Source organism: Leptodactylus fuscus, chromosome 1 (assembly GCF_031893055.1).
Source record: "Leptodactylus fuscus isolate aLepFus1 chromosome 1, aLepFus1.hap2, whole genome shotgun sequence".
NCBI classification, from domain to species: Eukaryota; Metazoa; Chordata; class Amphibia; order Anura; family Leptodactylidae; genus Leptodactylus; species Leptodactylus fuscus.
Genome location: NC_134265.1, coordinates 288551393 through 288576761, shown reverse-complemented (window position 1 = coordinate 288576761; position 25369 = coordinate 288551393). Strand labels below are relative to the sequence as shown.

General features: G+C 39.8%; 1 protein-coding gene across 6 annotated transcripts in view; it reads right to left on the bottom strand.

The window, feature by feature from the left end:
* Positions 1-25369, bottom strand: part of GRIA2 (glutamate ionotropic receptor AMPA type subunit 2) — a 145611-nt gene that overhangs the window by 29673 nt on the left and 90569 nt on the right. For all 6 annotated transcript variants that reach the window (XR_012717541.1, XM_075288166.1, XM_075288149.1 and 3 more), the window contains exons 7-12: positions 24612-24779; positions 23936-24040; positions 22570-22680; positions 18157-18363; positions 15533-15903; positions 7321-7519 (exon numbers count right to left, since the gene is read on the bottom strand). Coding sequence is in view for 5 of the 6 variants with exons in the window: in XM_075288166.1 (XP_075144267.1) it covers positions 7321-7519; positions 15533-15903; positions 18157-18363; positions 22570-22680; positions 23936-24040; positions 24612-24779 (1161 nt within the window). In the remaining variant the exon portion in view is untranslated. The remainder of the gene's footprint in view (positions 1-7320; positions 7520-15532; positions 15904-18156; positions 18364-22569; positions 22681-23935; positions 24041-24611; positions 24780-25369) is intronic.

The window sequence follows — 25369 nt, the reverse complement described above, 5'->3', positions numbered from 1 at the left end:
AGTCAGAAAAGGCTGGAAAAAGAGATAATTAATCCAAACATGTGAAGCTCTTTGTTCTTTGTGCCTGAACTACTTCTTAATACTTTAGGGGAACCAAACAGAATTCTGGTGGTTTGAGGGGTTGAATAATAAATGACCCTCTGAATAAACTTTTCACAATTTAAAAAAAAATTAAACAAAGAAATAACATTCTTTTTTGCTGCAGTGCATTTCACACTTCCAGGCTGATCTACAGTCCAAATGTCACAATGCCAAGTTAATTCCAAATGTGTAAACCTGCTAAATCTGCAGGGGGTTGAATACTACTTGTAGGCACTGTATAAGAAGACCTAAATCTCTTTTTATTTCCCACGCAAATGTTTTTGATTGTTATCAAAATGGTTAGGTCATCAATAACAGATTGGTGAGGGTCTGATACCAAGCACCACAACCGATTAGCTATTATTAATATTATTATTGTTTACATATATAGCAATGTACGGTAAAGAAGTATTACGTGCCAAAATAGTGTAACCAAAAAGAGTGAGTGAGCTGCTCACTAATGGACGTATTAAAAAGCACAACCTTTATTGATATGCATTAAAAGAAAGGCAATTTTAAAATGTATAGTAGCAACCACTTAAATAAGGGTAAAAATATTTATGTGTATAAACTCAAAACACATTAAGTGGCCAAGCAGTACAGTGTCCCTTTGATGCATCAATGCCGTGGCAGGGAGCGGGAGGGTCTGCACCAGCAATTTCTTATTTTTGTGGGTAGACTGGATATTAGAAATGGCTCTGATGAAACCATGGGCTAATGAAAGTTACTATGCCCGTAGTTGAAACGCGTCAGGCAATACAAAATACCCATGAGCTTCAGATAGTTATTAGCCTTTAGGTGAAACGAATGAGTAACAAACCTAGGCTAGTTACCAGCCCTTAGCTCACAGGCAGGCAGGTTTTGGCTATACTATTGGGGAAATAGGAGGGCTCGTATAAATATCCAGCTAGTGTTATCATACAGCTGGTTTTGAGTGCCTATTCCCCTGCTACCCCTGTCCTGCTCTTTATCCTCCCTTTGTGTACTTAATACACTAGTGGTCTATAATAGGTGCAGAGAGGAGTGTCATCTAAAGGGACACTGTACTGCTTGGCCACTTAATGTGTTTTGAGTTTATACACATAAATATTTTTACCCTTATTTAAGTGGTTGCTACTAGAGATGAGCGAACAGTGTTCTATCGAACACATGTTCGATCGGATATCAGGGTGTTCGCCATGTTCGAATCGAATCGAACACCACGTGGTAAAGTGCGCCAAAATTCGATTCCCCTCCCACCTTCCCTGGCGCCTTTTTTGCACCAATAACAGCGCAGGGGAGGTGGGACAGGAACTACGACACTGGGGGCATTGAAAAAAATTGGAAAAAGTCATTGGCTGCCGAAATCAGGTGACCTCCATTTTAGACGAATAGTGGATTTCAAATCCGGGTCATATGAGAATGTGAACTTTGTGACTATGAGACAGGGATAGCTGTACAGGCAGGGATAGCTAGGGATAACCTTTATTTAGGGGGGAATGTTATTAAAAATAACTTTTTGGGGCTCTATCGGGTGTGTAATTGTGATTTTTGTGAGATAAACTTTTTCTCATAGGGATGCATTGGCCAGCGCTGATTGGCCGAATTCCGTACTCTGGCCAATCAGTGCTGGCCAATGCATTCTATTAGCTTGATGAAGCAGAGTGTGCACAAGGGTTCAAGCGCACCCTCGGCTCTGATGTAGCAGAGCCGAGGCTGCACAAGGGTTCAAGCGCACCCTCGGCTCTGATGTAGGAGAGCCGAGGGTGCACTTGAACCCTTGTGCACCCTCAGCTCTGCTACATCAGAGCCGAGGGTGCGCTTGAACCCTTGTGCACACTCTGCTTCATCAAGCTAATAGAATGCATTGGCCAGCGCTGATTGGCCAATGTATTCTATTAGCCTGATGAAGTAGAGCTGAATGTGTGTGCTAAGCACACACATTCAGCTCTACTTCATCGGGCTAATAGAATGCATTGGCCAGCGCTGATTGGCCAGAGTACGGAACTCGACCAATCAGCGCTGGCTCTGCTGGAGGAGGCGGAGTCTAAGATCGCTCCACACCAGTCTCCATTCAGGTCCGACCTTAGACTCCGCCTCCTCCGGCAGAGCCAGCGCTGATTGGCCGAAGGCTGGCCAATGCATTCCTATGCGAATGCAGAGACTTAGCAGTGCTGAGTCAGTTTTGCTCAACTACACATCTGATGCACACTCGGCACTGCTACATCAGATGTAGCAATCTGATGTAGCAGAGCCGAGGGTGCACTAGAACCCCTGTGCAAACTCAGTTCACGCTAATAGAATGCATTGGCCAGCGCTGATTGGCCAATGCATTCTATTAGCCCGATGAAGTAGAGCTGAATGTGTGTGCTAAGCACACACATTCAGCACTGCTTCATCACGCCAATACAATGCATTAGCCAGTGCTGATTGGCCAGAGTACGGAATTCGGCCAATCAGCGCTGGCTCTGCTGGAGGAGGCGGAGTCTAAGGTCGGACCTGAATGGAGACTGGTGTGGAGCGATCTTAGACTCCGCCTCCTCCAGCAGAGCCAGCGCTGATTGGTCGAGTTCCGTACTCTGGCCAATCAGCGCTGGCCAATGCATTCTATTAGCCCGATGAAGTAGAGCTGAATGTGTGTGCTTAGCACACACATTCAGCTCTACTTCATCAGGCTAATAGAATACATTGGCCAATCAGCGCTGGCCAATGCATTCTATTAGCTTGATGAAGCAGAGTGTGCACAAGGGTTCAAGCGCACCCTCGGCTCTGATGTAGCAGAGCCGAGGCTGCACAAGGGTTCAAGTGCACCCTCGGCTCTCCTACATCAGAGCCGAGGGTGCGCTTGAACCCTTGTGCAGCCTCGGCTCTGCTACATCAGAGCCGAGGGTGCGCTTGAACCCTTGTGCACACTCTGCTTCATCAAGCTAATAGAATGCATTGGCCAGCACTGATTGGCCAGAGTACGGAATTCGGCCAATCAGCGCTGGCCAATGCATTCTATTAGCCCGATGAAGTAGAGCTGAATGTGTGTGCTAAGCACACACATTCAGCACTGCTTCATCACGCCAATACAATGCATTAGCCAGTGCTGATTGGCCAGAGTACGGAATTCGGCCAATCAGCGCTGGCTCTGCTGGAGGAGGCGGAGTCTAAGATCGCTCCACACCAGTCTCCATTCAGGTCCGACCTTAGACTCCGCCTCCTCCAGCAGAGCCAGCGCTGATTGGCCGAATTCCGTACTCTGGCCAATCAGCACTGGCTAATGCATTGTATTGGCTTGATGAAGCAGTGCTGAATGTGTGTGCTTAGCACACACATTCAGCTCTACTTCATCGGGCTAATAGAATGCATTGGCCAATCAGCGCTGGCCAATGCATTCTATTAGCGTGAACTGAGTTTGCACAGGGGTTCTAGTGCACCCTCGGCTCTGCTACATCAGATTGCTACATCTGATGTAGCAGTGCCGAGTGTGCATCAGATGTGTAGTTGAGCAAAACTGACTCAGCACTGCTAAGTCTGCATTCGCATAGGAATGCATTGGCCAGCCTTCGGCCAATCAGCGCTGGCTCTGCCGGAGGAGGCGGAGTCTAAGGTCGGACCTGAATGGAGACTGGTGTGGAGCGATCTTAGACTCCGCCTCCTCCAGCAGAGCCAGCGCTGATTGGCCGAATTCCGTACTCTGGCCAATCAGCACTGGCTAATGCATTGTATTGGCTTGATGAAGCAGTGCTGAATGTGTGTGCTTAGCACACACATTCAGCTCTACTTCATCGGGCTAATAGAATGCATTGGCCAGCGCTGATTGGCCGAATTCCGTACTCTGGCCAATCAGCACTGGCTAATGCATTGTATTGGCTTGATGAAGCAGTGCTGAATGTGTGTGCTTAGCACACACATTCAGCTCTACTTCATCGGGCTAATAGAATGCATTGGCCAATCAGCGCTGGCCAATGCATTCTATTAGCGTGAACTGAGTTTGCACAGGGGTTCTAGTGCACCCTCGGCTCTGCTACATCAGATTGCTACATCTGATGTAGCAGTGCCGAGTGTGCATCAGATGTGTAGTTGAGCAAAACTGACTCAGCACTGCTAAGTCTGCATTCGCATAGGAATGCATTGGCCAGCCTTCGGCCAATCAGCGCTGGCTCTGCCGGAGGAGGCGGAGTCTAAGGTCGGACCTGAATGGAGACTGGTGTGGAGCTATCTTAGACTCCGCCTCCTCCAGCAGAGCCAGCGCTGATTGGTCGAGTTCCGTACTCTGGCCAATCAGCACTGGCCAATGCATTTCTATGGGGAAAAGTTAGCTTGCGAAAATCGCAAACTGACAGGGATTTCCATGAAATAAAGTGACTTTTATGCCCCCAGACATGCTTCCCCTGCTGTCCCAGTGTCATTCCAGGGTGTTGGTATCATTTCCTGGGGTGTCATAGTGGACTTGGTGACCCTCCAGACACGAATTTGGGTTTCCCCCTTAACGAGTTTATGTTCCCCATAGACTATAATGGGGTTCGAAACCCATTCGAACACACGAACAGTGAGCGGCTGTTCGAATCGAATTTCGAACCTCGAACATTTTAGTGTTCGCTCATCTCTAGTTGCTACTATACATTTTAAAATTGCCTTTCTTTTAATGCATATCAATAAAGGTTGTGCTTTTTAATACGTCCATTAGTGATCAGCTCACTCACTCTTTTTGGTTTTACATATATAGCACTGTTAATTCGATGGTGCTGTACATACTAATTCCATGGTCCTGTACATATTAATTCCACGGTGCTATACATATTAATTCCATGGTGCTTTACATATTAATTCCATGGTGCTTTACATTTGAAAGTTTATATATGGTGCACAAAATACACAAAACAAATATAATACTAACAGTGACCACTGGCACATTGGGGTAGAGGGCCCTGCCTGCAAGCGCTTATAATCTATGAGGGAAGAGGGATAGAGACAGAAGGTGAGGAGGAGAGACAGTTCAGATGGCGGTGTGGTGACAATAGTGTTATTGGAGGTTGTAGGCCTTCCTGAATAGGTAAGTCTTCAGTGCCTTCTTGAAGCATGCGATTGCGGGGTCAGTCTTATGTGTCTTGGTAAGGAATTCCAGAGTATGGGGGATGTACGGGAGAAATCTTGGAGACGGTTGTGTGAGGAGCGGATGAGAGCAGAGTGGAGTAGGAGGTCGTTGGAGGATCTGAGGTTACGTGTGGGCAGGTAGTGGGGGATTAGGTCAGAGATAAATGGAGGGGACAAGTTGTGGATGGCTTTGTATGTCATCTTTAATAACGTGAACTCTGTTACTCTATTCGCTGGGCAACAGGTAACCAGTGAAGGGATTGGCAGAGGGGAGAGGCCGAAGAAGAACAGAGGAGTGGTGCATTAAGCGAGCAGCAGAGTTTAAAGTGGACTAGAGGAGGGTATTTGCTGGAAGGCCATGGATAAGAGTGTTACCATAATCTAAGTGGGAGATAGCATCTTTGTAGTTTCAGGGGTGAGGAAGAAGCAGATTTGATGGATGTTTTTGAGTTGGAGGTGGCAGGAGGTGTCGAAGGTTTGGACGTGCAACTTGAAGTATAGGTCATAGTCCATGATTATCCCAAGGCAACACACCCATGGGAAAGGGGTGAGTATGGTTCCATTAACTGATATTAGATAATCTCAGTAGCTGTGGTGCAGCATGTACAGAGCAGGAAGTAGACTGCTCCATCCACTAAGTAGTACCAGTTAATGATTAGTGCAGTTCAGCTTCTTTAAATGGAACCTGAGTTGCAGTGATCACTAACTGTTTTAACAGCCCTGTGGCTACTGATATCAGCTGACTGGTATGATTCTGGGTGTCTGACCTTAACCAATCTAATACTGATAACAAGAGATGAGCAAACCGCTTTTGATCAAATTGGTATTTGATTGAATATCAGGCTGTTCGAGATATTCGATTCCAATCAAATACCATGCGGAAAACGCACTAAAAATTTGTATCCCCTCCCACCTTCCTTGGTGCTTTTTTTTCACCAATAACTGTGCAGGGGAGGTGGGACAGGAACTACGACAACATAGGCATCGGAAAAAGTAATTGGCTGGGTAAATCAGGTGGCCTCCACTTTATACAAATGGTGAATTTCAGATTTGGTTGATATGATACTGTGAACTATGTGACTGTGAGACAGGGATAGATTACTGGCAGGGACAGCTAGGAATTAGCTTTATTTAGGTAGGAGTGTTACTCAAACAGGTCTTTGGGGCTCTATCTCGTGGCAGCCCATTATATGCTAGTCGGGATCCCTGTCAGGTTGCAATATGCGGGAGCTGACTTTTTCCCATAGGAATGCATTGACCAGCATTAATTGGCTGAATGCCATACAGAGTACAGCATTCGGTCAATCAACGCTGGTTCCGCCGGAGGGGGCGGAGTCTAAGATCGGTACACAGCAGTCTCCATTGTGGTCCGATCTCAGATATAGCAGTGTTGAGCGCACAGCTCTGCTACACCTGAGATGTAGCAGAGCTGTGTCAACTCTACTATACCTGAGATCGGACCACAATGGAGACTTCTGTGGACCGATCTTAGACTCCGCCTCCTCACAGACGAGCCTCCGGCAGAACCAGCATTGATTGGATGTTTTCGTTTCGCGCTAACAAAAGCGCTTTCTCAAGCCTTGAATGCAACCTTGCATTCAAGGCTTGAGAAAGCGCTTTTGTTAGCGCGAAACGGCTGTTGCCTCTACACGCCTGTTTATGCATATTCTCCCTTCCTGAAGAATGTTTTTATGAGAATGTCGCAATAAAGAAAGATTTTTTTAAGAAAAAAATTAATCGAAGTGGTGAGTGCCCCCCTTTATTTTCTTATTTATTGAAGATTTTTTGTTGTTGTTGTTGCGATTCACTATGTGGGACCTTCACCTTAAAGGCAAAACCTTCTAAAAGGTCTTGTACAATGCACAAAATGTATCAAAATGAATCCAATGGAGCTGATCATACTGGACCCAGTACTGTACATAGCAGCAAACTGTATGTAGCATAAGTGGTTACCAGTACAGTACATATAGAACAGATAGAGAGCAGTAAAATATATTACATGTAATACCGATGAAGATGCATATCCTACACTGTATAGAGGTGTCATGATACAGCCAGTCAGTGCATGATTAGGTAAGGAATTCATGAAACTGAAAATTTTGTAACATGAGGCCACTATCACCTGAAGTTCCACCAAAAACAATAGACATTTCCAATAAAATATAAAAATAGTCTTACCCTAAAGAATTCCTTGGTTGACCCTGAATCCAATGTTCCATATGCTATTTCAGTTTGTTTAGAAAGATCTTCTGCACTCTCTATAGGTGACACCATTCGTTCCACAGTAAGGAAAGCAGCTAAGTTAGCCGTGTAGGATGAAATGATAATCAAGGTAAAGAACCACCATACACCTCCAACAATGCGACCAGATAGGGATCTAATAACAAGTATGAAATTAATATTTAAAATGCAATGAATTTTAATGCAAAACAATTTGAGATTTCACAGATTAAAATATTTCATACACAATTATCTATAATGAAGAGTTTCAAAACCACAGGATAATGAAAAATATTAGCACATTTTAATGACACTGGAAACCAGTAGTTGTTTAAAGGAACACTATCGGAAGACCTGATATACTGTCTTATTGTCTAGAACAGGGTCTTAGGGCCATGACACAGGCCCTGAAACTCCAAAGATAACATGTACCTCCTACAAACCCTGCGTATAGTATAATAATATGACATGCACCTCCTACAAGCCCTGCGTATGGTATAATAAGATAACATGTACCTCCTACAAGCCCTGCATGTGGTATAAAACAGCATATGAGTTTTTCCTGGAGTGTTCTTTTAAGAATAAGGATATAAAACATCTAGGAAGACTACAAGATAAAGATCAACTCTTCGAAAAAAGCATGTCCAAGGCCTGTTCTCAGAACAGTAATAGCAGAGAATACACAATGAACTTGGGTAAAAGTTATAGAAATCTAAGATTAAGAGGATTAATAGGTTTCTGTAACTTCCACATGTGCAGCCATCTTCCACACTGAAAACAGGACTTTAATGTGCTTATTTGCTAAAGGACAACCAATGAAAAAATCTATAATTTAACTCTATGGAATTTGGAACGCTATAGCAGATCTTGTAATGCCATGAAGATACTCTGTGTTAGAAAATGAGCATGGAATGTTAAACCTAAAAACAAAAAAAAAGTAGTGTAATAAAGTGAAGTATACTAAAGTTATGAATATTTATTTTGAGTGCAGTAACTATACCGTCTGCAGCTTATGATTAAAGGGGTAGGTATCATCTTTTACTGAGGCACATGTAGCAGTGTCTTCTGCTTGTGATCCTCCTCTATGAGGCCAAGTCATTTCTGTGAACCCCAACTGTCCATGTATTACTATTATTATTTTATTAAAAAGCGCCAATTACTTCCATGTTGCTGTGCATACAGTATGGGAAATGATTGCCTGCTGTAGACAGCTGATGTAGAGTGTACCCAGGAGTTGGGCCATTGGCTATCAGTTTTTGGAAATCAGGTTTCTTTCATATTTCTGTAGACAGTACAGACTATAAGTCATTTTGCTGTCTGGAAACCATCAACATGTGGGCTCTTATTATGTTTATTTATTTGACAAGAGTGTATCCAGCTTAGAATGGTCTAAGTGGCTGTGTGATGAAGGACTGTGTCATTTATTTATTTCATGGTGACCTAAGGACAAAAAACTGTGGCTAATTTAGGTACTTAGTTATGGCATGTATAGTTTAAAAGTTTATCATTCTTCTTATGATCCCTTCCCAACTCCTGATGTATTATTATGATGAATGTTGAATATTTAAATGTTAACTAGAGATGAGCGAACAGTGTTCTATCGAACACATGTTCGATCGGATATCAGGCTGTTCGATGTGTTCGATTCGAATCGAACATCACGTGGCAAACTCCCAAAAAATTTGATTCCCCTCCCACCTTCCTTGGCGCTTTTTTTGCACCAATAACAGCGCAGGGGAGGTGGGACAGGAACTACGACACCAGAGGCATCGAAAAAAATCGGAAAAAGTCATTGGCTGCCGAAATCAGGTGACCTCCATTTTAGACGAATAGTGGATTTCAAATCCGGGTCATATGAGAATGTGAACTTTGTGACTAAGAGACAGGGATAGCTGTACAGGCAGGGATAGCTAGGGATAACCTTTATTTAGGTAGGAATGTTATTAAAAATAACTTTTTGGGGCTCTATCGGGTGTGTAATTGTGATTTTTGTGACATAAACTTTTTCCCATAGGAATGCATTGGACAGCGCTGATTGGCCAGAGTACGGAATTCGACCAATCAGCGCTGGCTTTGCTTCAGGAGGCGGAGTCTAAGATCGCTCCACACCAGTCTCCATTCAGCTCCAACCTTAGACTCCGCCTCCTCCGGCAGAGCCAGCGCTGATTGGTCGAATTCCGTACTCTGGCGAATCAGCGCTGGCCAATGCATTCTATTAGCCCGATGAAGTATAGCTGAATGTGTGTGCTTAGCTCAACTACGTCGGTGGAGTAGTTGAGCTAAGCACACACATTCAGCTCTACTTCATCGGGCTAATAGAATACATTGGCCAATCAGCGCTGGCCAATGCATTCTATTAGCATGAGCTGAGTTTGCACAGGGGTTCCAGTGCACCCTCGGCACTGCTACATCTGATGTAGCAGAGCCGAGTGTGCATAAGGGTTCTAGTGCACCCTCGGCTCTGCTACATCTGATGGTGTAGTTGAGCAGAACTGGCTCAGCACTGCTAAGTCTCTGCATTCCCATAGGAATGCATTGGCCAGCCTTCGGCCAATCAGTGCTGGCTCTGCCGGAGGAGGCGGAGTCTAAGGTCGGACCTGAATGGAGACTGGTGTGGAGCGATCTTAGACTCCGCCTCCTCCAGCAGAGCCAGCGCTGATTGGTCGAATTCCGTACTCTGGCCAATCAGCGCTGTCCAATGCATTCCTATGGGGAAAAGTTAGCTTGCGAAAATCGCAAGCTGACAGGGATTTCCATGAAATAAAGTGACTTTTATGCCCCCAGACATGCTTCCCCTGCTGTCCCAGTGTCATTCCAGGGTGTTGGTATCATTTCCTGGGGTGTCATAGTGGACTTGGTGACCCTCCAGACACGGATTTGGGTTCCCCCCTTAATGAGTATATGTTCCCCATAGACTATAATGGGGTTCGAAACCCGTTCGAACACTCGAACAGTGAGCGGCTGTTCGAATCGAATTTCGAACCTCGAACATTTTAGTGTTCGCTCATCTCTAATGTTAACTATTCAAGAGCTGAATAGCCGCCAGGTCTCTGTGGAATTATACAGCAATGACCCGGCGCTAATGCCTGTAATCAGTGCCTGCACTAACCAGGGGTGATAAGGCCTCTGGAAAAGCTTACCAGGTAGATATTTTTGTGGATGCAAATGGGAGACACCATTTTTCTGTAAATTGCCGCCATCTGGTCTGAGAAGCTCCCAGGTTTGTTTCTCGCTGATTTGTATTACAGGCTTCCCTATGTAGCCTGTAATACAAATGCTGGTAGTATACATTAAAATGCATTTTATTATTGATCAGATCGCCTGGAGTTCAAGATAAATTTCTACAAAAGTTAAAAAAAATAAAAAATTCCCAATTAATTCAAAACACCCTTTCCCTAGAACACATGGAAAATTAAAAATCATATTGTGAAACACATACAAATTGGGTATCCCTGTGCCCAAAAATGCCCGGTCAACAAACTGTGATCAAAGCAATAGACATTCCCGAAAATGGCAGAATTAAAAAGTACTTCTGTCTAAGCCAAAAAAGGCTCCCCATATTTACCCATACACATAAATATAAAAATCAAATAACATTTTTTTTGCATAGATTTGTATTTTTTTTTTAAGGGATAAAACGTAAACAAAACCAAATAAATTTGATATCCTCAGAATCATGCCGACTCATAGAATACAGGTGATATGGATTTTGGCTGCACGGTGAAACGCCATAAAAACAAAGCCTGTAAGAAAGTTGCACAAATGCATCCTATACTGAATTTTTTTCCAGCTTCTTAGTACATTGTACAGATTCAAAAATGGTACCATTACGCAGTACTATTTGTTCAGCAAGCATAAAGCCCTCTTATGACTTTGTGAATGGTAAAATAAAAAGTTTTGGGGTTTTTAAGGTGGGGAGTCTGAAACAAAAATTAAAAATCAAAAATGTCTGTAGCGGGAAGGGGTTCAGTAAGACTAGATACATATAATCGCTATGAATGATACAATTAGGGAGCAGAGACTAATAGGACTGGCTGTGTGGGATGTTAAAAAATTAGTAGGGGGAAAGTGTTTTTATTGTATCTCTGTTATTTAAATACAAAACTTACATATGTATATGACTGTATTAGTAATAGTATAGAAATTCACTCTTGCCTACAACATCTGCACAGACAGAGGAAAAGCATTAGAGCGCACCTCGAGATATAAAACAACCATTGATAAATTAATAATATTGAAATGTATAAAAAACTTTGTAATATATCTTAATATATTTAAAATATGTTTCCATCGCATCTTATTAGGCGGAGTTACTTTTTAGTATATGGAGAGGGGAGAATGCTGGAAAGGGCAAACTAATAGCTAAAGCTGCTACACTCTGATACTCAGAGAGTTAGGGTGATCTTATTAAATAAGATTCTACTACTGCACAGAATCAAGCAATAAATCAATTAACAATCCCCCCACTCCTCCCCTTCTCCATTGAGTTCTGTGTTCGGTGGATACAGCTATGGACTCTAAGTAGACAGACTGACTGAAGATAAGTAAGAGTAGAGCAGCCTAATAAGTGGAGAAAGATGCAAGATTCCTTAATGAGATACATTACAAAGATTCTTATATTCAGCTATACTATTAAATTATGAAAAGTGGTTTTATAATTGGAGGTACGCTTTAAGGTTATAGTAACCACTTAGGCTATTTGTGACCTCTAATATGCAATTTGTAGAGAGTCTTCCTTACTGATTTGCCAAGAGAAAATTCTTTTCTGAAAATTGTGAATCTGACACTTCAATTATACCAGCAGTTTTGTACTTAGGGCTAGATTCATGCCAAATCTGCTGTGGAAATCTGCCAGCAGCAAAAAGATTCCCTACTTCCATGCACTTATGGGGAGCTTCAGAACAGTGGTGTAACTAAAGTCTTGAGGCCCTCTACCTCCTCCCTACAGCGTCTTGATAGTGATGGTTATGGCTGCAGCAGTGGTATCTCAAATATGTGAAAAGGATACAATTATAGTAACCACAACTGTGGATATTAAAAATACAATGAGTGTGTAGCACAAAACCTGGCATGTAAACAATGCTGGGAGCTGATCTGTGGGGGTCATAACAGTCAAAGAGATCAGTGGGGGCCAACACCCAGGGCCTCTGCTGATCAACTATTTGAAGATACTATGGTGCTTTTGTGAACACCATGAGTCCTTTGCTATTTACAGGATCTGTTTTATAATCACCATGCAACGTTATTGTAGCCTGTAATAATAGTGCATGGCTTATATAAAAAAGATGGCAGGTGATGTGAATAGTGAAGAAACCCACACTGAATAATATGCTCCACAATGGCCCCCACACAGTATAATATGCTCAGCATTAGCCTGCACTCAGGGAAATCTGCTCCACAGTGGCCCCCACACAGTATAATATGCTCCACAGTAGTCCCCCTACAGCAGGGGTAGGGAACCTTCGGCTCTCCAGCTGCTGTGAAACTACAACTCCCATCATGCTCCATTCACTTCCATGGGAGTTCTAAGAACAGCAGAGCAAGTATGCATGCTGGGAGTTGTAGTTTTGCAACAGCTGGAGAGCCGTACGTTCCCTACCCCTGCCCTACAGTATAACATGCTGTATAGTGAACCCCAAACAGTATAATAGATCAGAAGCCCAGGAGAGGTGAACATAAGTATTTGTTAATTTTAATCACCTTCCCCAGGCAGGCTACTATTGGGAAGGGACCCAGCAGCATGCCATGCCCTTTCCATTAACAACCAGGCTTTCCTCGACTGCTATAATGGTGGTTCTGGGGCATCAGCTGGAGCAGGCTCATAACCCTTTGGGCCCCTGTGACAGGCTGAATACACTCAAAAATTGAGCAGGATGATAATTTTATCTGCCACATGATTATTTTCAGCTAGCAGAATACGAAAATAGGATATAAACGAAGGTCCAGGGAGGTCTGGGTACATAATTAAAAGTTATACTCACCTTCTCTCACTTCTCCTGGGCATCCTTGTGGCATCCGGTGCTCCCTTAGAATCACCTTAAGGATTCTTCCAGGCGACGTCACGTGCTTGTGGTCACTGCTGAGGCCTGTGATTATGGTTACATTAAGCATTCTGAAATTTGCACACCTGATGTGACTGTGTGCTCCAATCCGCAGGACACGTGTCTTCCCCCAGGAGACCGGAAAAGTCCCAAAGAGGACCCCAAGGGAACTCCAGATGCCACAAGGATACTCAGGAGAGGTGAGGGAAGGTGAGTATAACTATTTATTATCTATTGCTATACCGTCCGTGCACCTCCACTTATTGTATTCTGGGGTCTGTGTGTATCAATTTCACTTACGATTCATGACAAATTTATTAAAACCAAAACAAATCTTTTGGTGAAACCACCCTTACCTGAAACTAAAAAAATCTTAGGAGTTTTACCCATCTGTAGGCAGAACCCTAATAAGTACCCTGTAAATCCTACATGTTGCAGATATGAGATACAAATGATTATAACTATTGGTAAATATACAGGCCCAAATTATGAAGTAGTAAATAAAACTGAACATAGAAGAAGGATGATAGTGAAAGACCTGTCATTAAGAGATCAGACAGTGGGATTTTTGGAAACTATAGAATGTTTACTTTTATAGCCAATGTAATGCTGATAGACTTCCTATACAGCTTACTAAAAAATTGCCTCACATCTTTTTAGTTGTCTTTATATTTTTGTGGTTTAGCTTGTTCTGTGACATGTCTGTTCTTAGGAGTTTTAGTAGTGATAAGATGTAAGTGATAGTTTTCTATAAAGTATGTGAATGTCCATATGTATTGCCTGTAACTGTCTTCATTACAATAAGTTTTGGCATAGCTGTTATTAGAGTGAATGGAGTCCATTGTGATATCATTGTTGGAAAAAGAGGACTTCTGTTTTGTGACTATTACTTCAAGGTATCGTCACACTGATCAGAAAAAAAAACTACGTTGTATAACTTCCGTTTTCCTTAAACATGAAACCAATAGAGGGGAAAGTTAGCCAAATTTTATCATGTCACATTGATAGATACATTTAGACACACATTAAAAGATCATATTGCTAAAGTCTATAACCTTAAATAGTCTATAACATGATTTCCAGAAGGAAAGGGCACCATTTCCATAGAGCACACAGACCTCATAGACACTACTCAGAGATCTGACTTTTCGGTAATCTTTAACACAACATTTTCAGCAAGTCTTCATTCATCTGAATGAACTCCAGCTTAGAATGTTGTGTCCAAAATTAAATCCGGCAGTCCCTGAGCTGAGATACAGATCTGAGTTCTCTATAGCTTTGGTCAATCTGGTGAAGAGGCCCCACTAATATCCTACACATACAATAGCTATATGACAAGGCAGAAGATCACCATCAATTTTTCCTGGGAAAAAAACATTCATAATAATAATTTGTTGTCTTATACCGCCTCACAAAACCTATGATGAACCAATGCCATAACTGAGAATTTTTTCAAGAATGAGGTATAGTATAAGCAACCATTATAAACCTGTGTTGATATGTTCTCAGTATGATCACTGTTGTACAATATAGTAATGATTTATATATTTCTGAATGTGTATTATATGCTAGGTTTATGGCATGAAGGTAGAAAGCTTGTTTTAGGATATTGTAACATTAAAATTATATGAAAGACTATTTCAAGAAAAATATAATTCTCAAATGTTGAAGATATTCTATGCAATAAAACAGAATTAGTGACCATAACATACCATTGTATTCTGAATGAATTGTTTTCAGACAACATAATACTACAACAATCCAGACAAGTCTGGTATACCATATTGTCAAAGCTGTAAGAATGCATCACCCTTTTTCCCATCACAGCTCATTGCGACCACAAGGACCTGAAACTGTGAAATGGGATGCAGCAAAAACACGGTACCCCTCCAAGAAGGCATGAAAGCATTGAAACCTTGTGCATTTCTGTAGTCTTTACATGGTGCATATAACTTCACTTAGACAATGTTCTTTCTTAATTCCTATTTATGTATCGGATACACATTGGCACTGTGACCTTGACCTGAACCTATAGTATGAAAAATGAGGCTCCACTGCCGTGAATATATTCACCATGGCATCCTCTTCAGACCAAAAATGCACAAAGTGGAAAGAGATAAGTAACCAACCTTGGCGAAATATCGCATCCTTGCTGCATAAAGGCACCAAGGGAAAACCAGAGACTATTAAATATCCCAAACTCATTAGATGATTCGTTACTTTGCGTTTCTCTTCCGTCTTCAAACTCCTCAGTATGCCATTCATATGGGCTAAATCTGCTGACCAGGAATAAAACTACACTGACCCCAATATAAGCAAACACTATGCACATCCAGATCTCATAGGCTAAAGGATCAAGAAAAGAAAATACTCCTGGTTTTGACTTCTGAGGCTTCTTGATCATAATTGATATTCCCAAACTCATGAATGGTTTAGAGAAGTCAATCACTTCTTCTCTCACCAGTGTTATAGTTAATGGAGCAATTGCAATATCAGCTTTCTGTAAAACAAAAAAAGAGAGGAGCAGGTTAGTAATAAAACAACTGAAAACACAACTAGTTTGTCCATTCACACAACTGCTACAATGACAACAACAATGAAACAAAAGAATAGTAGTGTCTCTAGAGGTGGCCATGGGACCGTCTAACCATTGGATCTAAACTCTCAACAAGAAGGATCAATTACAATGAATTCCAACACTCAGTGTAGCAGTGGCTTAAACCCCTCCCCATAGAGAACTGCTGCTCATGTGACAGTGCCAAGTGTGGGTGTCTATGGAGGAGTTGGGAGGAATAGCTATTTTAGCAACTGTACTGAGAATATCTGACCCCATTTAAAAATATTCTTTAAGAACCATTATATGGGGCGCTAATGCTATCTGAAATGGCAGTATTCACAAAACTGATGCTTATGTCACAAGGGAATGAAAAGGGAATAAAATTAAGTTCTACCCTGGAGGTGCCTCAAACACTATACAGTATTATGGAACGGTATTATACAAGATTATACAATCGAATAAATATATATATATATATATATATATATATATATATATATGAATATATTCTATATATTATCTATATATCTATAAATATATATTTATTACTGAAATCATTCCTATAGCGAGTGAAACAAAAGATTTTTCAGTCAATTATTTTTTTCTTGATATTCTGTTCCTGTACATTACTGCTTTCCTATATCTGTTAGGGTAACATTATGGCAAGGTCTCTCCAGGAATGTCTTATATCTTTATTCCTAATATATTATATGTTCATCTACTAGTACAGCATTGGCTTACACACACAACTTGCTTGTGATGCAATGTTATAGTATGCACGGTGAAAATCTTCCGGTGTATAAACTGCCTTGCCCATAGCCATTAATGGCAAACATATGCCAAAAACTGTCTATTGGTTGTGCTTTTCAAAAACAAACAGCACTTTACAGTATTTGTGAAAAATGTCCGCTATACCGTACCTTCAGTTGGACTGTTTTGCAGCAATTGTGGCAATACAAGAACTGCAATGTAAGAATCTAAAACTGATATGTTATAACGATTTCATTCACTTGTTAGCACAACTCCTGGATGCTACCTTATCAATGCTCCTATGTGTACATATCAGTTGGTTTTTCCTCACTGGTGAATTATTTGCTTATAGTTTCCCATCATTCTGTCTTTTCCGTCACTGACCATACTCTAGGACAGGGGTAGGGAACCTTCATCTCTCCAGCTGCTGTGAAACTACAACTCCCAACATGCTCCATTCACTTCCATGGGAGTTGCAAGAACAGCAGAGCAAGTATGCATGCTGGGAGTTGTAGGTTCCTGTACGTTCCCTACCCCTGCTCTAGGATGGGACAGAAATAAAAGCAGTCAGTCAGCTAAAAGAATAGGTAATATATAACAGATAAGCACTGCACAACTGTTGGGACTGCACCCATTCTTCTGCCCCATAAGATAACCCTTTACCGATTCGCCCACTCAATGCATAAATATTGTATCAATTCCTAAATACATTTCTATGCACAAATATTGATGCACTTTTATGCTTCAATGCTTATTATATGGGCGCTCCAATAAATGTGACATTTTGGTTCTGACACTTTCTGATACATAATTGCCGTAGGAAAGAGGAAATGAAGATAAGTGGAGAATCGGTGCTGAGGGAAATCAACCCTTGCAGTGCTACAATATGTAGGCCACAGCATGTCAGTGCACACGTAGCACCGAAGAGGTCGGTTTCCCATTGTGCCGATACTAAACTAACCTACATTCATTTAGTCTTTTCTGTGGCAAACATGTTTGAGAACAGTTCAGGACCAAAATATCAGGTTTATCATATTACCTACGCAATAAAGATAGAGGTATAAAAGTGTTGGGGTGTGAGGTTCTTCTTTCATGGGGTTGGGACCTTATTCCAGCACAAATTAGGAGAGTCTCATCCATCTTACTCAAAATTATTTTATTATTCTATTTACATACTGTTTATTCATGTGAAAATGAACACAAAAAACTGACCTTGAGGTTTTTATGTGTAGGAAAATACAGGTTTCCATAGATGTTACTTAAATTTTTACGACCATTACTTAAATTTTTACGAGCATTCACAAAACTAATCACAAGAGGTTCGCTCATGCCTGTTCACTGTGGCAGTAGTATAAAATCTACAGGTTGCTAGTATTAAACAAAATTTTAACTACAAAGTATTTTCTCCATTAAGAAGGTAATGGAGATATATTTAGCAGCACTTACCCCATAGACTAATTCCCCGACCATTCCATTCCATATTTTTGTTTCGGCATCTCTTGCGCCATACTTTCCATCGCCAACTATTGTCAGTTTGTACTTAAATCCACAGTGTCTGGCAATTTCTGTTGCCAAATCAACACAGTATCCTTCATAGCGATCGTTTCCCTCAAATTGATCTGCATTTTTCTTAAACATCACATATGGGGCTTCCTGAAAAATCATAGTCATTATCTAACAACATTGTACATAAAATAAAATAACTCCACTGCTCCTGAAAGTAAAAAAAGACTGTAAAACTAGTAGCTGTTCAGCCAATAGGTGATGTAACTCAAAGGGGTTGTGTAAGATTAGAAAAACATGGCTGTTTTGTCTAGAAACAGCACCACGCCTGTCAATAGGCTGCATCTGGTATTGCAAGTCAAATCTATCCTGTGGGGAATACCACAGACAACCTATTTTTATAAGTAACCAGATGTATTTTCCTAATTCTGGAAATCCCTTTAACCATTAGCTTTGTTAAATGTGTAATCTGGTTCCTAATAAAACATCACAACACAAGAGACCCTTGAACAAATAACTGTATAGTATAACATTGCTTTGACAGCAAATTGTATTTGATATGTCACAAAAAATAAAATCCAAAGATATAACAAACAGCATCTTCTACTTTATGTAACTTCATGTGTTACCATGCTATAGTTGGTGTGTGAGGTTATAGACACTATTCTGGAATATAGTTTCTAGATTAGAATACATCTATATAACCTTAGATATACAAGCATAAATTCTCCTTATACTCTAATATGCCATACATACTGTATATTACCACTATTTGTCCACACGTTTACACATCTCAGCTACTATACCATATATATTTTATGTACCGCTAGCTGTGTGACACATGTATCCATTAAGGGGAAATACTCTAATGGGTCTTGGTCTCTGACCTCCTCTCATAGAAAATCTATATATCTCAATACTGTCGCTATCATGTTATTTTTAAAGCTCTATTAATTCAATGAAAAGGCTTCATGTATAGAATAAAATAAGTATGATTAAGTATGATAAATATGAGCTAAATTAGGAAAATAAGGGAAATGCTTTTTCGAGGACATAAGTTTCTCATCAAATCAAGTCAATACAATATAATGGCATACTAGAAAAACCCATCACAGACCACACAGTCAAAGGGTGGCCACAAATAGATATATACAGGATAGACAAATTCTTTTTTTTTTTTTTTTTTTTTTTTAATTGGTCATATCACATTTCAGGATCTGTTTGGCCAAGCCAAAAAGGCAAGGGAGAACATATTTATGGCGTATAAAATCAAATAGCCCAATGTACACAGATCTTGGACCATCAAATAATTGCTTGATAACTATACATATACTATACACTATACACACTAATATATGGTTAGAACATATACAATATTTACAAAAAGCCTCATACCATCATTCTGTAAAAGACTACCATAAAACAATCTATATAAACTCTAATAATTGTGTAAAGTCGCTATACAAGTGTATTACATGTATATAATACTGACTGTACACGTATATAATACTGAAAGAACATGTCTAATTCCAAGACTGAAAAAGTCACCACTGACTTATGATCAGCTTTGGCAAGTCACAACCATATTGAAATTCCCCATGATACCAAAAATAATTGTGTTGCATTACAGCCTAAATATCACTGTCAGGGCGTAATTTTAATTAACAAGTTCTTTGCTCTTCTGAGTCATTCTGGAAATATCATCATTTTCCCTGAAGATGTGTTTGCCATTTACAATATTGTAGCCATTTCTAAACAGAGGAACAACATACATGTGTATCGCTGTGTTTTCACAGATTAAAAAGCAGAAGATATAAACAGTCATGGGAAAAACAGAGCATATCTCATTATGTTTCAGGGCATAATAAAAAAAAGCATCTGGTCTTTAGAAGATATTAAAATTAGGTAAATACAACTTTATTTGCACAATAACACAAGATAAATGACAATGTGTTATTTATTTAAACACTAGGTCATAATGCAGAAGTAGTGTGTGACAAATTAAGTACACCCTTACTGCTTCGATAGGAATTAAATGGGTGGTGTCCTGGATTATTTGATCATCAGCGTGACCAACTCTATAAAAGCGGATGTTTTGGCAGTTTGCTGGTCTGGAGCATTCAGTTAACATAATCCCAAGGAGTAAAGACATCAGCAATTTTAGGGAAGCAACTGTGGCTGCACATCAATCTAAGAGTGGTTTCAATGCCATTTGAAGGCAATTTGAAGAAAATCATTCTAAAGAAAGACTATTCATGAGTGGTAAACATTCAAGCCAATGGAGTGGACATCCCTTCAAATTTACCCCAAGGTTAGACCGTGCAAGGCTCAAAGAAATAAAGATGCCACAGGCCTCAGTCAGCATGTTAAGTGTTCAAGGTCATGACAGTGTCATCAGAAAAAGAGTTAACAATTTTGGCTTCTTTGAAAGAGTTGCCAAAAGGAAGCCCCTTCTTTCTAAAAAGAGCATAGCAGCATGGCTTCAATTTATAAAGCTGCATCTCAGCAAAACACAAGACTTTTGGAACTTTTGGAACAATGCCCTTTGGAAAGACAAGACCACATTTGATTAAAAAAAAAAAAAAAAACAACAGCACATTAGCATAAACATTTCATACCAGCTCAAGAAGAGTGGTGGAGGGGTGATTATTTGGGATTACTTTGCAGGAACAGGGCCTGAGCATCTTATAGTCATTGGAGCACATTAATTATCATCATGTTTACATCACTTTTGTCACAAACCAGCAGCCCATTCAGATTTATTATCATTTACATCAGTATTTTGTGCAGATAATTTCTGAAATCTCCTACAATGGCACAGATTTCAGTAAAGGTACAGGTCCCACCAGAAAATGTGCAGGTTTTCATAAATATTCCCCACTCAGTTGACTATGAACTCCTCTGAATTCCAAATTATTTTAGTGTCACATTTTACACCATCAATTCAACAGCTAAAACTTGGCTATAACTGGGTCATGCAACAGAACAAAGATCCCAAGCACACGAGCAAACCTATAGTAAACGCCAAAACCCAATTGAAATGCTGTGGCAGGACCTTTAGAAAGCTTGGCGTTTACAAATGCCCACAAACCTCAATGAAGTGGTGCAACACTATAAAGAAGAGTGAGGCAAAATTATTCCAGACTGACGTGAAAAACTGATAAAGTCATATAGAATCCATTACTAAGCTATTGCTGCTGAACGTGGGTCTACAAGACATTAATTCATAGGTGTACTTTTCACACTTGACTTTTCCATTTAGATTTCGTTTTTGTTCAATGGCGCTAGGTTACACAGCAGTTACACACAAAGCCCAGCCGACATTATTGACTATAATGGGTCTGCTGTCATTTTTAAACTAAAACCGGTGGAGCAAAAAGTCCTCCATGCCAATTTTTTGCTGGACTCTGCAATGGAGTTGGACTTTGAGACTCCAGTGCAGATATGAACGTAGCTTAAGTAATGAAGGAACACAATCTGTTTGGGTTGGTGTATTTAACTAATTTTAAGGATTTCTCAGGACCAGATTTTTTCATTATGACCTGATAGGCAAATCTATAGAGTTCAAAGTGGGTGTACTTTGTTTTCCTCACAACTATATAAATTGTAATTGTATCTACGTGCTAGCCAATCATGTATTTGTAAAAGTATAATCTAATACCATATTATTTGGCAATAATAGAATTTTGGATTCTGATATATTTTTTTTTTTATAAACGAAGTTCTTGAGATAATATGATAGAGCTGTTCCCTATTTTACATACATTACAGCATAGGGTATTATATTTTACAAATGTTTGTGTGGGGACTAACTCGTAAAGAATAATATTCCACGGGAAATTGCTTATATACCATATTTCAAAAACTCTTTTAGTCCCATGAGAATAAATTACTTGGACTCTTGTGAAAGAGATATTGATACTCTAGGCCTAAAAATAGCAATTTGGGCAAGTGTAATCTATAATATGCACAGATTTGAGGTGTTAGGGGAGAAAGTTAAGAGAGAGATGGATGACATTCCTATTCAGATAATCATTGTATTCCTTGAAGACTACAGAGAACAGATTATGTCACCACAAGCTGTCTGCTGGATACATGGAACTGTAATGCAACACATAACTGCACAAATACACATTTTAGATGTTTAGTACTAGATTGGACGTTTAATATTATGTATGGAATTCTATTCATCAATTAGTATAATAAATGTTATAGAGGGTATGAAACAAGTCACTGCAAGAATGTGAAATTATTGAAATAATAATAATGTTTTAAATAATGTGTAAGAAAGAAAACAAAAAGAAGATAAATTTTAGTTTACAATAAAAAATATTTAATTTAAGCAATGCATCTTACCAAAATGGTTGTGACAATAACAGTTTTGTTTTCCAAACCCATGGAGTCATTTGCCGATAATACATCAGTAACAGTTACTACCATTTTGTCAACTTCACTCCAGTAGCCAATCTGTCGGATGAAAATGATAAAGTTCAGATAAAAGCGGAGGAGCCAATAACGGTCCATTCACACGGAGGAAAATGGTGAGAAATTTGGTGTGGAATTTCAGCGCTGAAAAAAAGCCTCTCATTGACTTCAAAGCTAGCAGAAAAAGGAACCCATTGAAGTGAATGAGAGGCTTTTTGTTTTCAGCGCTGAAATTCCACACCAAATTCCTCACTATTGTCCTCCATGTGAATGGACCCTAAATGAAACATTAATAATAATTCATGGGATATGGAAGAAAAAGCAAAAACAGGATAAAATATGCAAAAAAATAGTAGTGGAAATTTTCTTTGTTACCTATAAAACCAAATCACAGCAATTTTTTTGTTTTCAAAGAGCACTGCAATAAATGAAAGCTGAGACCAAGACAGTCTTTTTTTTTTTTTTTTTTTTTTTTTTTTTATACAGTTGCACAAATCTCACCCATGGTCTTCAAACTAGAGACAGCTGAAAAAGTGGTTCACATCCAAATAATAGTGTGAAATTGTAGAATAAGATGCATTAAAATGAATGTAGTTAATACATTAATTAGACAACAACACTCAGGCCAATAGCATGATACTTAAAGAGAACCTTTCACCTCCTGGGGCAGATGCAGTGTAATACACTGCTAGAAAGCCAACCAGCACCAATAGCTCTTCACCAGGGGCACAGAACGGGAAAGCCAATAGTGCACTAAATTCAGTGCACTGTCGGCATTCTAGCAGTGTATTACACGGCATGTGCCCCAGGAGGTGAAAGGTCCTCTTTATTATAGAGATATAAATAAAAGGTGCTTAGTATAGAACAATAACATTCAGTAAATTTGTGACATCTATATGGATATTAAAAACCAAAAACTGCATAGCAAGGGGGTGAGACCCAATGACATGCAGCTAGAGGAGAACTCATTTATTAATGGTTCCCATTCATCTTATGTAACATATTGGTATTCATTCACTTACTAATCATGGTATTAATTGCATTTATAAGAGGTTTTACAGGTGATGCCCAGCAGATGCCATTGACTACAATGGGGTTTGTTGGTTGTCCATTGTTTTTAAACTGAAACCGATGGAGGAAAAAGTGCTCTGCGCATGGACGGCTTAAATATACATTAAATTAATAAATGCAACTAAAAAATATATATTAAATTAGTAATCTCAAAAGTCATAAGATAAAAGAGATGAACAGATAGCCATGAAAAGTTAACACTGTTAAAAGCCATTTTTCATTTTACCTTACGAGGTCCATTGCTCTTGAGTTCCATTATGTTGATTGTATAATTTACTCTTTTACCATTCTGATCAAACTTTATATTACCAGTCAAACCATCTACTTGGACCTATTAAACACAATTAAAGAGAAAACGTAGAAGAGTTTATGATAGGTTATGGAATGACATATGTCTAGAAAGATTTTATCTAAACATTTTAGCGTGCCAGCCTTTTGTCTTGATAAGTTACCAATGGATATGACCATGAATGCAGTAACTTCCTGTAGTCAGGGACCTGTCAGAAATCCAGCCATAATTTCCATACAGTGGCTTAATTATCAGGTAAGGAAGTGAGAAGATAACCTAGCCACAATAAGGAAATCAAGACTGGGTTACTGACACTTGAGTTGCTGCATTCATGGTCATATGCATTCACAATGTATCAAGACAAATGCTTGTCAGCACTAAGGTGTTCTACGATGCCAAAACACCTACACCAAAGACATGCCCATACAGTGGTTAGTGGGGCACTAGATCTGAAAAAAGAAAACCTTGTACCAAATTCAAGTGTGCTTTAAGTGGTAGTTTTCCAAAAGCTGACTACAGTGTATCATAGCTATAGACAACTGTGTCACTTGCCTGGTGCATTCATTTTTATTTCCCCAAACCCAGGCAACAAATTGCCTCTATAATCCAATACCTGTTTAAGAGCTCTCTCTATTTCAACTCCATGACCCCACGGTACAGCAGGATTTGCTAAACAGTCTCCAGCATTCCCTCTTCTAGAAAGTTCTATTCTCTGTTTCCGTAAATTCCGAAAGGCCTCAGTCATCACTTGAACAGCATCAAAAGTCAAAGCAGAAGTATACTGAAAAACAGAGTAGACACATGTTTAAATAGTAACATAGATGGAGAATCATACAGGTCTAACAGTTATACATACAGATTATACAGGTTAACTTTACACCTTCTATTAGTTGTCTTAGATTGCGCCATTGACATTTACTCAAAGCATCATAAAAATATAATATTTATACATAGTTTTCTGATTTATAGATATATGTTTTCCAAAAACACACTCAAACCTAACAAGGACTATCTTATTTATTTATTAATGGTGAATACTGAAGGAGGCGACTTCTTGAGTCGTTGCAGCATTTTGTCCGCTTTCCATGGAGGATCATTAGGGATTTGTATATTTTTTCGGAGCTGTTTTAGTGGTATTTACCATTTGTTTTATTATGTTTTTTAAGTTTGTTTCTCAGTCCTATAAAGAACATTCTTTAATAAGAATTTTTTTAAATGACAATATATACTAGTTTTCATATGTTTGTTAGTATATTGTGAATGTGCATCTCCAGTGCCTGTAAAAACAGGCTTTTAGAAGAGACAGACCTGGGCAACTTTTTTAATCCAAGCTCTCTCCACAGTGGTTGCAGTCTCTGTGGTTATGGAGCT